Source organism: Rhipicephalus microplus, chromosome 10, assembly GCF_043290135.1.
Source record: "Rhipicephalus microplus isolate Deutch F79 chromosome 10, USDA_Rmic, whole genome shotgun sequence".
NCBI lineage: Eukaryota > Metazoa > Arthropoda > Arachnida > Ixodida > Ixodidae > Rhipicephalus > Rhipicephalus microplus.
Genome location: NC_134709.1, coordinates 170,035 through 186,882, shown reverse-complemented (window position 1 = coordinate 186,882; position 16,848 = coordinate 170,035). Strand labels below are relative to the sequence as shown.

The window sequence follows — 16,848 nt, the reverse complement described above, 5'->3', positions numbered from 1 at the left end:
TTCTGCACTATATCGACGACTGCTTTTGCGTCATTAAGACGGCTGAAGTTGAAAACTTCAGACAACACCTAAATTCCGTGCACCCAGCCATACAATTCACGACCGAGTGTGAAAGCGACCACTGCCTGCCCTTTCTCAACGTCCAGGTGGCAAGAAAGCGCAACGGCCTGAAGTTCTCAGTTCATAGGAAGCCAACCCACACGGGCCGCTACCTTCAATTCGATTCTTCCCACCCCGCCTGCCACAAGGCCTCGATTGTGACCACGCTACTCGAGAGAGCGAGGAACTTATGTTCTAATGACACCGAGCAAAAAAAAAGAGGAGGCCCGCGTAATTGCTGACCTCAGAAAAAATGGATAACCAAAAAACTTCATTTGAGCTGCCACCCGCCGCGCAGAGCAACAGAGGATACGAAAACCCCAATCAACCTTAATTGGCAGCCCCCCAAAACGTGTACCGGTTCCATACGTTCAGGGAACTAGCGAGATGTTGGCACGGATCTTCAAGAAAGAAGGGGTTCGCATCGCGCACGTGCCTTCGTGTACGCTGGGCCGTCTTCTCCCCCACCCGAAAGACCGGCCAACAACGGACAGGAGCCCCGATGTCGTTTACGAAATTCCGTGCGCCGAGTGCCCCGCGTCGTATACATCGGCGGGACGAAAAACCTACCGGAACGACTGAAGCAACACGCCAACGATGTGCGGAAGATCTACAAAGAGCGCAGCGCAGTCGCCGAACATGCTGAGACATTGGAACACAAGATAAATTTTGAAGCGACGGCCATCCTCGAAAGCGAGCCGAACTGGAGGAGAAGGTTGTTACTCGAGTCGTGGCACATTCAAAGAACAGCCCAGCACATATCAACCGCTCTCTCGGAACCCTTTCCCCAGTGTACACACACGGACTGCGCTCCACGGCAAAACGACAGAGAGAGAGAGAGACAGAGAGAGGGGTCATTAGACACCCCTCGAGTGCTTTGAAGACGCTGCTGCTACGTAGCCTACGCTGTCACCCCTGAAGAAGGAACCAAGTCGGTTCCGAAATGTCGGGTCTCTTAAAAACTTTTGGTTGGAGCCTATATCATCTCCCAGTTTCATACCCAACCAGACAGACTTCTGTCAAATGTTTACATTCGCGCTCCTTGCATCAGTTCACAACCCGATGACCCTCGTGCTAAGAATCCAACAGGTCCCTCTGTAGAGCCTCCGGAATCATCAAACGCCCTCCTTTCTGGAGCAGTCCCTTGGGCATGGTCATCTCACCTTGGTGCTTCCAATACTTCGAGAGGTTTCATGGAACTTTGTTTTCTCGGGGCCAACCTTGCCTGTAGTACTTCACGAGGGTAACGCTCTCCTCTTCCATTAACATTGTTGACGAACCGCTTCAAGGATAATTTGTGTGCCTTCCTCGATGTTGCAGACGACCTCAGTCATGTACAACTCCACTTGGTTTTCTTCTACTGGGGGCGCTAGTAGGACCGGTGCTCTTGATAGTGTGTCTGCCGTTGCCAGCAGCTTCCCCGGAACGTACAAAATTGTGTACTGGTACTTTGTGCGTTTCAGTCAAATCCTTTGGATCCTCGGTGGTAAAGCGTCGACGTTCATGGAACCAAGCAAGGATATGAGCGGTAAGTGATCGGTCTCGATGGGCAATTGTAAGCCTTGGACATGCTCGTCGAACCGCTTGACATCCCATGCAACTGCCAAGCCCTCCTTTTCCGTCTGGCTGTACCTTTGTTCTGTTGGTGTAAAGGAGTGTGATGCGCAGACCACGGCTCGGTGCTAACCGCATTGTTGGTTTTGTAGCAAAACAGCGCCTAAACCAAGCGAACTGGAAGCTGTGGATACAATGTTGGACGACATCATGTCTTTCAACTTTTGAAAGGCAACCTGCTGGGCTGGTCCCCACACCCAGTCACTTTAATCCTCAAATAGCAGCAGTCTCCTCTGACAGATGCGGTAAGAACCGTCCCACGTAGTTTACCATGCCCAATAGTCTGCGGAGGCCACCGACATCGGCAGGAGGTTCCATGTTCTTGACAGCAGCAAGCTTGTCTGGGTCTGGTGAAATTTCGCTGCCACAGATAACGTTGAGGAACTTAACGCTTGTGATGCCGAATTGACATTTCGACTTTTTAGGGTCAGCCCGGCATTTATCAGTCGATCCAGAACTGCTCGAAGTCGACTTTCATGTTCTGCACAGTTGCGGCCAAACACCAAAATATCGTCGATCATGTTTATGACACCGTTTTGACTCTCGAGAAAGTATTTCGTTTGGCGCTGAAAGTATTCGGGGGCGGACGTTATACTGAATGGCAGTTGACGATAACAATACTGTCCGAACGTTGTGATGAATCTTGTTAATTCTTCAGACTCTTCTGTCTGGCAGTTTTACTCGATCAAAGCTTGATGTGGCGTCAAGTTTCGAAAACACCTGAGCATTACCCAGTAGTCCGAAAACTTGGTCGACGGTGGGCAAGATATGACGCTCATGCAACACCACCTGGTTCATTTTGGTTAGGTCGACACAGATGTGGTATGAATCGGATGCCTTTGCATACCTGCCAAGTCTCTCGGATTGGCCGGGAGACTCCCGAATTTACACCCTTTTTTCCGTTTGTATGGTTGTCATGAAAATCTCCCGGAAATCGAAATTTCTGTGCGTGATCTGGCCGCATTGACAAAAAAGCAGCTCAATCCGTTCCAGGCTTTTCGGACCTACCCCATTTTAATATAAATCAGTTTAAGATTTGTTCATCTAAACGTACAGTAAAATCTCAGTCATGCGAAACCGCGGCAGATACAAATTCGTGAAAATCCAACTTCCACTGTGTCTATTGGGCATAAGTTCGATTGTGCCGAACACATTTCCTAATCACGGCGAGTGATTAGGAAATGATTAGGAAAAAGACGCACTGTCTTCCTTCTACAGTGCGTGTCGTTGCCACAACCGCGGTGGACGAAATCGTGGTCGCTCTTGACACGATCATGTATGGCGATGACGTAACTGATAGAACCCCAAAAGTCTGCGCTCAACTAGTCAAAGCAACGCTGCTTTCCACAGACACTGCAGACAAAAGTGCGGAAAATGCAAGCGTAGATGGCATAACACGACAGTGTTGAAGGCGCGTGTGCAGCCAAGCGCACGGGGATTGTAAAAGGAACTGCCGTTCGCGTCGTCACGGCGATGCAATAGGATCTACGAGCTACGAGGGCACGCAACGGTAGAATGAAGGCAGTAAATTTGTAAAGAAAAAGTCGGTATCGCCGCAAGGGTGAAGCAACGAATGCGACAGCAACAACTTGGAATCTCACGCTGAGAACAGCAAGCAGATCGAAACGTGCAGCGCGGTCAGGTACAAATGACGGACGAAAACGATACACACAGAATGAGAGCGCACTAACAACGTTTACCGCACAACACGTAATGCACTGCTTAAACAAACACGATGCATGATACGTAATCACAGGTACAGATGTGTAAAAACTAACAAGTGTCCCAGTTGCTAAATCTTGCTGTGTATGAAAAGCGCGCTCTTTTCGCCAACGGGGCCTGTGCAGAGACCGAAGTGGCCTTTGTGGGTCCGGCAACTAACGCAATCCTTCCAGCAAAAGTCAAACACAATTTTCCCCGCCAAAGGATAAGCGTGCGCGCACAAGCATCATTTTAAGCCCCCCTTTCCAACCCACTCGCCATCCGCGGGGCAAAGTACGCATTAGAGATGAGCGTGGTGAGGCACGCAGAGGCAGCTTTTTTTTTTTTTTCTTGAGTGTTCATATATATATATATATATATATATATATATATACACCGTATTTACTCGCATAATAGGCGCACTTTTTTTTCAGAAAATCCGGCTCGAAGTTAGGGGTGCGCCAATTATGCGGGGTAAAATTTTCGAAAATTTTTTCAACTCGGTTCTCGCGCTTTAAATCTGCACACCTGTCAAGTAAAAGGCGACTTTATCGTTTACCAATTAATTCAGCATAAAACAAACATACCTACGTACCTTTTAATGAACAAGGGAGAGCCGTCAACTGCACACACGCACGTAAAATTTATTTACACAAAAGTCGTAGCTGTTCCTCCTTTTCCTTATTCGGAGTCCGAGTCGGAGATCACACATCCATCCTCGCCGAGCGGGGATTCGTTTTCGGTGTCCGAATCATCCGCACCCCACAACATGTCATCCTCACTCGCATCCAGTGCGTTCGAGATGCCCGTCTTCTTGAAGCTTTTCCTGACGACTTCGTCGTATATTGCCTGCCACGCTTCCACGATCCGAGCGCACAGCATTTCCACAGGCGGCCTCTTAATCTTACCACCTGGAGTCAGCTGATATTGTCCTCCAGCCATCCAGGTGGTGTACAGCCTTCGAACATTGTCCTTGAAAGGTTTATTCAAGGACACGTCCAAAGGCTGCAGTATCGATGTGAGGCCGCCCGGAATCACTGCCAGATCTGTGCGCAGCTCCTTTAGCTCATCTCGTACGCGGTCTACTAGGTGCCCACGAAAACTGTCCAGGACAAGCATGGACGGCAACAACAGACCACCCGGCCGCCGACCCCAGACTGTTTTCACCCAATCCATTATGAGTTCCGCGCTCATCCAGCCTTTTTCCTGGACTCTGACGTAGATGCCTTGAGGGAATTTGGCCTTTGGGAGCGTCTTACGTTTAAAAATAATTTAAGGCGGTAGCTTACGCCCATCCGCTGTCACCGCCAGCATTACGGTGCATCGTTGTTTTTCAGCGCCAGACGTTCTGACGATGACGCTCCGTGCACCTTTCTCCTCCTCTGTCGTGTTCCACGGCATATCAAAGCAAAGGGGGGTCTGATCAGCGTTGCCGATCTGGGACAAAATGAAGTCTTTCTGCTGTCGGAGCTTTATAACAAAACTGTGGAAGTCCACCACTTTGTCCTCATATGCTGCGGGCAAGCTCTGGCACAAGGTGGTCCGCCTTCGCAGTGCGAGGCCATGGCGCCGCATGAAACGAGTTGTCCATCCAGAGCTGGCTTTGAACTCTCTTGCTTCGATGCCCTGCGCTCGGGCTATTCTGCGCGCCTCAGTCTGCACAATAACCAACGACACAGCACAGCCGTCTTGTCGTAGCTCCCGTATATGCCGGACCAGTTGCTCTTCGACGTTCGGATACCTGCCGGTCTTGGCACCGCGGAAAGCCCGTCGTGTCTTCTTCGTCGCCTTAAGTTTTTCTTCTTGGTCCCTCCAGTACCGAATACTGGTTTCTCCAACGCCGAAATGCCTGCTTGCAGCCCGGTTGCCGTGCTCCAGCGCGTACTGCACTGCCTTCAGTTTAAACCCAGCCGTGTAGCTCGCGTACTTCCCCATGGTGGAACCAAAGTTCAATACACGACCACAACATACGCACACCGCTTGCAAAATGGCGTTACTTTCTTTTTCTCTGATGGTGGTGATGGCGATCGAGCCCCCGGCGTTGTGCACGTGACCTCCAAAAAGCGCGGCAATTTGGGGGTATCAGTAATTGATGGAACAGCCGTTTTTTTTTCGCTCATGGACTCTTTTTTTTTTCAAGTTTTATTTCGACAAACACGTTGGTTAGGTCGTTGCACTTTGAATTTTTTTTATTTGCTCGTCGATTTGCCTTCTTTTTTTCTTCAGGGTACGGGGAACGCGTTCCAACTGTACCGCTGGGGGGTAGAATCGTTTCTGATCACGGCCAAGTTCGGGGTGCGCCTATTATGCGCGGAATAAAAAAAAATCGAATTTTCCGCGACCAAACTAGGGGTGCGCCTATTATGCGAGTGCGCTGATTATGCGAGTAAATACGGTATATATATATATATATATATATATATATATACACACACACACACGTGAATTACGGCAGTGGCAGCAACAGCAAAACACCAGCGTAGTAGACTGTCCATATAATTTGTATCCCAATGAAAAGGGGCCAGATGCGTTTTGGCGTTCCTGTCAAAAGAATCTAGTAGTGAGCAAAGCTTTGACCCGCACTTTTGCGGCAGCCAGCTGCGCCATCCCATCCGTTCACGTGTGAAGAAATACATGAGTTGTTTCGACGGAAATAGATTTTGTTAGTTGTGTTTGATCCTTTGAGACTCGCTTTAGTGGGAAACCCTACCCTCGTGTGTTCGGCCACTCCGAGACCGCAATGCTGATGTTGGCGCCTGCGATTGAAACCCCCAACCCCACCCCGCTTGTTTATTGCGATGTTGTTTCTGTTTGTTTGTTTGACCTTGCATTTTTTTGGTGCCGAAAAAAAAAGAAATAATTTCAGTGCCTCCCCCCCCCCCCCCACGTTGCAGAAATCTCCCGGATTCAGAATCTTTGAACTTTGGCAAGTATGTCTTTGGTACAGTGATCATACCCGCGCACCACTGTGTAGGCTTTGACACACGTCTCATCACGCCCTCCACTTCAAGCCTGTCGAGCTCCGCCTTCATGACACCATGTTAAGGAATGGGCACATGCATGGAACCAGCAGCGAATAGGAGAGAGAATCTGGTTTTAGGCGTACATTGTAAGCTTCTTGTAGCTCGCCCAAACCACAGGACAGCTTGTTTGATGCCGCCTGGTTGCCTTGTGTCTTGACCAGCGGATCCACGAACTTGACCACCCCCAGCTCCTGGACAGCAGGAAACCCAAGAAGTGGTGCGACCTGTGACTGACGCACGTGAACTTTTGCGTTGCCGACTTGCTTTTCCACTGCAGAGTGGCGATGAACGTTCCCAGCACATCCAATGGTTGTCTTGCAAGTCCTGAAAGTTTTTCTTCTGGCATCTCAAGCTATGACGGAATTCCAGAAAATGTACTGTGGACAACTGTGACCTCAGTGCTGCTGTCAACTTTGAAGCATAACGGCATTCCATTCACTTTTACATTAACGAACTTGATCCGCGCTTCGAACCAACAGCATCTAATTCCTCAATGAAAGGTGCTTGTTAGCCTGGCAAACCACTGCGAAGTGGCCCTTCTTTCCATATTTGTTGCAGGTTGCTCAGCATGCAGGACATTCTGAGCGCGGATGTAAGGAATGGCCACAAAATCTACAAAGTGAAGAAACGTGCAGTCATAGGGGCTGCTGCATTGCACGTCTCTTGCTGCTGTGGGCGGTTCTGCATGAAATTCACTGCATCCACGTTTATCACTTCGGGATGCATTATCGCTGCTGGTGAACATGCAGAGAATAAAAGAGCAAATCATTCAGCGTCTTCCACTTGACAGACACAAATTAGTGCTTCATGTATCGTAAGCTTTGGATTGCGGAACAGCCTATTCGATAATTTCGTGTCAGGAAGATCGACGATAAAACGGTCGCAGACCAGTCGCTCCTCTATGTCCCGTCAGGAGTAATTGCATTTCACCATGTTTCCCACTGCGCTGAAGAAACCGTCAGCTGTCTCGCCTACCTGTTGAACACGTCGGTGGAACTTTGTGCTCTCGTACAGCTAGTTGTCGGGGTGTGTGAATAATCGTCGAGCTTACCAATGATGACTTTGTACTTTGCATAGTCTTAATCCCGTTCCTGCAATCAACATAAAATGTCTCTTGACCTGGTTCCCATGCAGTAGAACAGCATTTTGACGAGAACTTCGTCGTTCCCCGCCTGAGGACCTATTGAGAAACCTAGTCGTCGAACTGCTGATGCCACCTTTGCCAAGCCACTGGGTTCTCAAAGTCAAAATAGGTTGGCAGTTGCAAATTGGGCCTTGCAATCTTGGCTTTCCCACCAGTCCCCGCAGATAGCTCGCTTTCCTTGGTGTTCTTCTCGGCCAAGAGTATTTTTACTATGATGCAGACCCCACTTCTGACACCATGTCGAGAATAACGATAGAACGACGTGACGTTCGGCTGGGCGGATGACTAAGTGCCCGGTACTGATCATTAATACCTTGTATATATATCTCTGTAAACACTCAGTGGCGCCCTCTCTTAGTGGGTCTCTAGTGTTAAAGTGCCGCCACATACGTTTACTACAACAAAATACATACTACAACATAGACTGGCTTAGGGATAAAGCTCGAATTCGTGTTAATTTGGTTTCTGGCTTCCGGCTTCAATTTTAGCACCCAGCATCTCCACCACATTGCAAGGTTGTTTATTTGACATCAGGTATCTGGCAAAAAGTCTAACAGGCTCAACACCAACACTTTGCGAACAGCACTCACACTTTGCACCAATTGAGCATCCCACTGGTGAATTCCTTGCTCCTTCATCACTACAATTGTATGTATTGTATAATAACGCAGAGGAGCAGCTGACGTGCCTGGCCTCTTGGAAGGAGGGCTCTGTGCGCTACCTGGTTGGCCGACTGGTGCACGCAGCGGCCAAGACTGATGCTGATCGACTGCGCTGCTTCGCATATGAGCAGTTCGATGGCGGCTGGCAACTCGCTCAATCAGGGGACGCGACGTGCGACGCCCTGAGTGGTGCGACCGAAGGATCGCGCACGCTGCGGCTGTGGCCGCCTCTGACGCCGCCGGGTAGCATGTGCACCTGGCCTGACTGGTTCTCGCAGGGTTTTTGGCAGCCCCTTGGAGAGGCTGGTGCCCCTCTCGAGGTGCGGGCGCCTGACTTGCTACTTATGGGTGCCACACGGCTGCGCTGTCTTGAGCCGCTGCATGCCATGAGTGAGCCAGCCGAAGCACGCTTCAAGGTCCAAGCTGTGCATCAATGGTGGGTGGTACTGCGCATGTGTCGTGGTCACTTCGGTTGAGCAGTCTTGGACCGTGATAGCACACAAGACAAAAACAAAGAAAAGAAGCTTCACACACATAAGCACCGATTTGACAACAGTCTTTTATTTGAAAACAGGTAACCATATATATATAGCAAAAAGCCTGTGATAAGTCACGTGTGCGCCACTTGCACAAAATTCATATTACAACACGGTGGTCTAGTGGTTATGGCGCTTGATAGCTGACCCGCAGGTGTCCGGATTGAGTACCACCGTTGGCAGCGGCATTTTCAATGGAAGCGAAAATGCTGGACGCAAGTGTAATTTGATGCAGGTGCTCGTTAAAGGGCCAGTAAAACAACACCAAGGTCGAACATTGTTGTAAAGAGAAATATGTGCACTTTTACTTCGTGAATATGCTGCTGCAAGAATTTTGCGAACAATGTGCTATACAGTCGAATTTGCTATACAGTCGATTTTTGTGAATGTGCTATACAGTTGAGCCCGCTTATAACGAACCTGAACGTGACGCGGCATCCGTTCGCTGTATCCCGAAGTTCATAGTAAATAAAACACAGCTTTTAAAAAAAATGTTGGGAGTGAAAACAGAAACCTTTTTTGCCTCAAAAAGTTCGTAATGCACGTGTTTCGAAGAGCAGAAACAATAAGGGCGGTCTCGAGTTCATTTAAAACGGCAGGCTGCTCGTTCGCCGAGGCCTGTAGCATAAGCTGCATGAGGCACTGGCTCCAAAGCTTCGTCGTTCTCGCAATCCGATTCCTCCAAATTGCTCTCGCCACGTGCGCCAGCGCACGCAGAAGTCAAAGCATGGCCGCCTCGTTCGGTGCGCGCGGCGATGTTCGAAGAATCGGCGGCCGTGATCAAGAAATCGTTTTGTTGTGCTGGCGGGTTTGCGTGGCCTCACGAACTTTGATATTTCGCGATTCGTTCCGCGCAAATTAACAGCAGTTTTCACGCTTCCGCACGTGCGCGCGGAAGGCATGCTGAGCCGAGTACGAAGTGAGCGAGAACTTGTCCTAAACACGAAACGAATCGCAAATTATCAGGGTCGATGGGGTAGCGTACGCGCGTGCACTAGACGCAGACTATCGGATACAGTCGGTGGCCGACGATGTTGGCAAATGGTCTGGTCACTCCAGGCCGGTGACACTAACGACAGTACCAGCGATCAAAAACAGGGTATGTGGCCGACCGGTCTTCGAAAGATCGGTGGCAGTGTGAAAACACGGGCGTCGTCTGTCGATGCGGGGTGCTCATAGTAGCTGGGGGACAAAGGACGGAGGGGTGCGTAACAAAAAGTGGTCGTGGAGAGCAGCAACTAGAGGGGCGCGAAGGCAGAATCGACGTTTAACAATAAGAATGTATGGGCACCTCGCCAATGCGATCTGTGGTCGAAATTGGTTTCCCGGGAAGTCGGCAGACCGCTGACACCGTTCACTGTAACCGATCAGCGGCGCTCGGAGACGTTCGTTGTAAGTGCGATTTTGCGCCATTGAACCAATGTATATTTTGACGGTCACGCGGATATTATTCGTTTTAAGTGAAAGTTCGTCTTAAGTGGGGCAGTTATATGTGGGCTCGACTGTATTAAGGAAGTTACAGGGGCTAGAACATTGCGTTCAGCTGGTTTCAAATTTTCGCTCGGTCTCGCCACACTTCTCCTTCAGAGGAATGGAAAGCGTAGCCCGTCGTCGTGACTCTGCCCACTTCGGCAATGTAACAAGACGTCAGCAATTGACGTCATCAGTGAACTTGATCAGACGCAACACACTTCCGCTTGCTGGGATACCTAGCTGCTTACTTACTGTTTACCCGGTGCCCATGCTTCTCCGCTGGCCGATCGCTCGATTTGCAGCCGACAACAATTTGTAGCAAAACTGCATTCCAAAACCTAGGCATGAAGTTGGCCCGATTTTTCTGGAGTTTATTTTTTTGGTAGCAGACTGTCGTGCCAAATGGGAGCAGCAACGCAAAACACAAATAAGGCTCTTGATAGTGGGTGTGCTAATCAACAGGTGGCTCGACAATCTGCTTACTGCCAGAAACTGGGTCAGTGAAGTGTCCTGATTTCGATGCATGGAGCCTATGGGAAGTTTCGCTACTCATATGCTTGAGTAGCTCTGTCGTAGCTGTAGGTGGGAACAGGAACTGTCGTTGATTTCACTACTGTTTGTTGAGACCTTGTTTAGACCAATCAACGAGCTACATGCTGCGACGTTACGTTGCGATCGCTGAGTTTTCGTCACTGCGCGTGCAAGGAGTATTGGTCAGGTGTAGAAAAGGAGTGCGGGAATTCGTTTTCGAGAAATTGAGGCTCCGCACGGCGCGCAGCTCCTTAGTATTCAGAAAACGTGATCGCTGCGGTCTACTTTACGACTTGCAAGGCTTGTTTGGGGGGGGTGTAAAAAAAAGTCGGAGCCTGTTGACTGGCCTTTTAAAGCACCCCAGGTGGTCAAAATTTCCAGAGCCCTCTGCTATTGTGTCTCATGATGATATCGTGGTTTTGGGACATTAAGCCCCATGAATAATTAACACAAGAAATGTATCTCTTTTCTAGAAAGAGCAATTAACAATCGGGATATGAGATGAGTCATGTAATATATTTTGTGCAGACGGCTTATATGTTATGCATGGCTTTTTGCTGAATATGTGGTTGCTTTTTTCCAAATAAAATACTGTTGTAAGATGTGGCTTGTGTGCGTCAAGCCCCTTCTGTGTCCATGTCTTATGCGCTTTCACTTTGTGTCATGCAAAACCAATGCTCCCAAACAGCTTTCTTGGTTGAGCAGGCGTGTTCAAGGAGGCTTTCAAAAAATAAATTGCCGGAGTGGTCATTATGTCCAGGAGTAAAGCCATGCTCATCAAAAGATGATGGCTGTAGCTGCCATTTGAGTGTGAGTTGGATATACTGCTGGCATTTAGCGAAGAAAAAGAGCATTTTCCTTGCACGCCCAACAAGTATAATATGGAAAATTTTGGGGAGATATGATACTTCTCCAAGTGTGTCTCTGTGTTACTAGATTTTCCTTTAAACCTTGGCCTATTCAGATATTTTATTGCAGATCAAGTCACTAATACTTATCTCTTGTCATTTCCATTTGGAGTAATATTCTTTTATTTTATGTTTAACATAGTATTTGAACTAGCAGATAATAACGGCTTGATTTGTAAGAGTGCTCCACCCCCCCCCCCCCCAAAAAAAGCACGTTTTCCAGATATTTGGAGGGCAGAAGCTGGCTTCACATTGGCTGGCAAGGTCAGCGTTACTAGAACCAGGTCAGTTTCGAAGCTCCCCGTAGGCGCGCGCTCTACGAAGTGGCCGCGATGGCCGATGCGAGAATTAGTGGCGCTGCTGTGCCATTTTTCTTCAAGCCGTGCGTGTCGTCTTCTGTAGCACGAGTGATCCGCGTTGTCGTCGCAGCTCTCGCCTGTCGTGATAACCGAGATTCGCCATTCACACTTTTACGCGAGAAACTCAATTACTTTAAAAACGAAAGTTTGTAAGTAAAACATAATCATCACTAAAATTCATGAGCCTTTCCACTCGGGAAACTAATTATTATTTATTTATTTACTTATTTGTTTAGCGACAGTCCCCGAAATGCTGTTCTCGGGCAGAATCGGCTGGGCCCAAACAGCTTGTGTTGGGCGCTAGTTCGTAACACATTAAAAAAATAAACTGCGCGAAACACGAGACGCCAGAATAGAAGTACATAGGACGAGTTGTTAGTATGCGATCGTCCCTCTTTTCTGGTGACTCATCAAAAGCATAGTTCATCTTTTCAATCGGCTGGGCATCTTTCACATTCTTTCCAGTATTCATCGGCCTGTAAAATTTCCCAGCCAAATTGCCACTGCGCTATAATGAAAGCACTTTTTAGAAATACAGTTTGCTCGAGGTGTCAATTTTTTTCTAGATGCATAGTTATTAGCCATCTTTCTCACGAGAGAATTCTCTCGTGAGGGTATTAAAAAATCGTAGTTATGCCAACTCTCGCACGAAAGATGGCTAAAGTATTAGCCATATTTCTCGAATAATTTCGCTGGGTTATTGCTGAACACTCGTTTCTTCAACAATGTCATAAATGAAAACCTTAGCAAATGAGGAATCTCAGCAAGGGTATTTTCCATTCCCTCATTCGAAGCTGTGGAAAGGTTTCGCTCGAAAGCCAGGATCTCCTCACGTTTCCTCCTTTTTGCGGCAGCCGCACAGGCAAACCTCTTTGAGAGGTTGCGAACTTTTTGTTTACTGGTTTTCACCATGTTTGCAGGCTCTCTGGCTCGCAGTGGCCTCCGTAGGCACAGGCAGAGAAAGCTAGTGGGCCCCTTTGTGAAAACTTCGCAGTGTTTATGAACAGTGTTATGCTCCCATTGTGGGTTGTGGCTGCAATCTCGTTCAACAATAACAGCTTTTTGTAGTAGCAGCTTTTGGTACAAGATATCTGCAGTAGAAAACACCGCACATCATTCCTGACATGGCATCATCGATTAATTCTTGGCTCTTCGACGCGGAAGGCAACGAGAAGTTCATCGCTTCATTTAGCGTGAACAAACAATGTAGCTGACGAGACGTCTCATCTGCCCCCGAGATGCGTCGTCGTTAGAATCACTTGACTGACTCCATGACCATGACAGCCATATTTTGTTTTGTGGCATGAACTCGTCCCTAGCACGTTTTTTTTTTTTTTTTTTGACCTTCTTGTTTTTGTCGTTACATCTGCCTTCGAGACGCGCTCTGGCAGACAGGAAAAAAGGCGAGGTGTTGTCCTTGGTGCTAGCGCCTATTTTCCTCGAGGTGGAAGTATTTTATTTCCATTTAGAATGTGCTTATGTTATTTGACATTATCGTCCGCCTCAAAATTTCATTCACATATCTTGGACTTGTGAGTCAGCCGCCTATCCTTGCGGCACAGCATCTGTGCCCATTTTTATAGCGACAGCGTTAAAGAGTTTGTTTCGCAGAAATGCTAGCATCTGCGTCGATTTCGTTGGTTGTCAGCGAAAAATAATAATCTTGGGCATGACCGAAAAAATTGAAAGATGCAAATGAAATAATAATTAAATATTTTGGGTCTGAGTGGGGGTCAAACTTGGGGAGTTCGCGGCGCAAGCGGGTGTTCTTCTACACAGCCACGCGTCTGCTTTTCAGAACCTTTTTATTCAGAAATAAAGAAATACATATGTATAAAATCACATTGGTCTACTCACACCATTTTGATGGTTTAAAAACGCTTAATTTTCACCAATTCATCAAACACCTTCATACAATCTAGAGGTTAATTCAACGTTTGATATATCTTGTGCTCATATTACACATTCAATGAAGTTTCCCGAGCCGATTTCGCTTTAGGATCCACGTGCCTCATGGCCATGCGTTTTATCCAGCGACTGTAAAGGCCCAGTATTAGTATCATATTATATGGAACACCACCCTCATTCGGTATTGAAATATAACGTATTCCATGAGGTGTTATTGGCAGATATTTGTTCAGGGTCCTTTGTACCACATACCAAAAGAATATTGGATTTGAGCACTCATTCACAGCATGTTCGACGGTTTCCGGTTTGTTGCACGAAGTGCAGTTTGCGTCCATGCAGGGCATGGCTAGAGGGTAGCACACCAAGCCCGTGCCCCCCCCCCCCCCCCCCCGAAATTTTTTTCATGATACATAGCAACAAATTACCATTTCAAGGAGGTGCCCTGCCCGAAATGAAACAGGTGCCCCCCCCCCCCCCCTCCACCTTCCCCCCTCGAAAAAAATTTCTGGCTACGCTTTGCTTGACTCGAGTAGATGCGTTGGAAGCAACAGTATCTTCAACCAGTAGTGGGGCACAACCCAACATCAGTGTCCCAACACTCGTTGAAGGACGCACTTCATCATTCAGTGAATAAGAATAATAAAGACGAAATAACAATACCCAATTACGCAACATTCACGCGATACCCCCCCCCCCCCCTCACTCTGCGAAGCATTCACCCGACTTCCCCTTGCGGAAATATGCGGGCAGCTTTTTTAAACTTATTGGGATCTCGGGGTGGTTCAAAAAAATGATGATCGGTGCCATTTCTGTAGCCACTTTTGCAGCCCAGGGCTGAACAATAAGGCATTGTTTATTGGCCTTTCTTGTCACATGTTTGAACTCTTTTGTAAGAGACAACAGTTCACTAAATAATGGCGCGAAGAAGCAACCAAGCGCCGAAAACGTGTTGTCGTGTCTGAACGGCAACACGCGCGGCGTGCTATGTGAAGCAAGATGGAACAGCAGTGCCAGTAGTTCACGCGTCCGCCGCTCGTGCGGACGCGTGTGCGAAGCTGCGAAACTGATCAGGTTCTAGTAATGTTGGGCAAGTTGTTGCAAGCATAGAGGTCGCATAATAACACTAGAGGGAACTCGGGTGCTAGTGCCTATGGGAGTTACAATGCACGACACTTAAGCCAGCATGCAAATGATGGGTAGTGCATGAATTTGTCTAAACTTCGTTTTTTGTCTTCATTTGGCTTCAGGTGCCCTGGAACTGCTTTGTCGCAAGACGAAAATGAGTTAATGTTTAGCAGTTCCACTTTGACTCTTTAACCCTTTACGCTTACCAATTTAAATCGGTTCGTGAAGTTCACAATGGCCCATTCTTTTATTCAAAGCAAATGTAAAAACACAAGCTTAAATAACGCCGCAAGTGTGTTTGAAACCAAAAGTACAAAAACTAGGCAAATCCGTGTACTGCTCATCATTTGCATAGTGGCTAAATGATGGCAACGCCAGAGTTCCCTCTAGTTAATTTTTGTATACTTCATGGTTGTAAGAGTTTCCACCCTAGAATTTTTTTTTGATAGCCTTCTTGGGTGTGCTTCGTGCAGTTCCAGCCAGCGGCGCTGCCTGGGACTTCTGCGGAAGACGCCGCAGGTAGTGGAGCTGCGTCTGGGCGACTGCGAGCAGCCGTCGCGACCGCTCACGTTGGTGCGGCAGCAGCAGGCCGGAGGCAGCTGTGGACCCATCCTGGGACGTCTCTCCCTGCTTCCTCAAGGGGGCAGCACTGCGGGCCTCCTGCTGCGCGGCTGCGGTGGCAACTCTGTGCTCAGCTGGGACTGTCGTGACCACCAGGAACAGTTACAACTGATGCTGGGATGTGGCTCGGACGTTCACCGTGAGTACTTTTGTCACACTGGCACAAAAAAGAAAGCGTGAAGGGCAAAGTGAGAGGCCAGGAGGTTAATCTATTTAAAAAAAAAAAAAAAAATCCAGTTCGCTACCTGCAATACGGAAAGGGTAAGGGGAACAGAAAGGTAAAAAAGAAAAGTGAGGAAATGTAACTGGAAGGGGCTGTGAAATGTGCTCATTATATCAGTAGTTCATTTTACATGGACTCGCCCTTAAAAAATTGAAACTTAGCGACCAAGTCATTCTTTTCTTCTGTGCATTTCTATTAGGGTGCTAACAGCCCCGCCGCGGTGGTCTAGTGGCTAAGGTACTCGGCTGCTGACCCGCAGGGCGCGGGCTCAAATCCCGGCTGCGGCGGCTGCATTTCCGATGGAGGCGGAAATGTTGTAGGCCCGTGTGCTATGATTTGGGTGCACGTTGAAGAACCCCAGGTGGTCGAAATTTCCGGAGCCCTTCACTACGGCGTCTCTCATAATCATATAGTGGTTTTGGGACGTGAAACCCCACATATCAATCATATTAGGGTGCTAACAACGGCTTTGGTGACAATTATTAAAGGCACTCTTAAGGCAAATGACTATTCATGTCAGAGTGAAAGCTCAGTGTATGACGTCCAAAATGACAATATTATCAACAGCAGTGCCTTACTTGCCAAAATATTAAGTTAAATCCATCGCACAATGTGCGTCATGAGTGGGCATTCGTCAAATGATCCCAGTGACATCAGCGTCCCACTACAGTTAATCACTAATAACAAGGTAGCTACAACAAAAAAGAATCCTCTATGCATCAAGAGACGTAATAAAATGCTGCCTGTCCGCTTTTTTTTTTTATTTTTAGAAAAGAGAACCGCTTGGGCGTTACTATAGGGGATGGAGCGAGCGGTCCTTAGTTCACTTTCGGCTGGTTAGACTGGATAGGATGAGCCATTTAGCGGCGCCCAGTTGAACCAAGTAGCAGCTAGCAGAACCATGCCTCCAAGATTGCAGAA

The 16,848-nt window shown here is 48.0% G+C and overlaps 1 protein-coding gene and 1 long non-coding RNA gene across 2 annotated transcripts in view; one reads left to right on the top strand and one right to left on the bottom strand.

The window, feature by feature from the left end:
* LOC119181232 (uncharacterized) overlaps positions 1–16,848 on the top strand; it is a 77,134-nt gene that overhangs the window by 38,510 nt on the left and 21,776 nt on the right. Inside the window, exons 3-4 of the mRNA XM_037432412.2 lie at positions 8,253–8,679; positions 15,557–15,843. Coding sequence (XP_037288309.2) covers positions 8,253–8,679; positions 15,557–15,843 — 714 coding nt within the window. The remainder of the gene's footprint in view (positions 1–8,252; positions 8,680–15,556; positions 15,844–16,848) is intronic.
* LOC142774506 (uncharacterized) overlaps positions 15,730–16,848 on the bottom strand; it is a 42,113-nt gene continuing 40,994 nt past the window's right edge. Inside the window, exon 3 of the long non-coding RNA XR_012886421.1 lies at positions 15,730–15,861. This is a non-coding gene — a long non-coding RNA (uncharacterized LOC142774506). The remainder of the gene's footprint in view (positions 15,862–16,848) is intronic.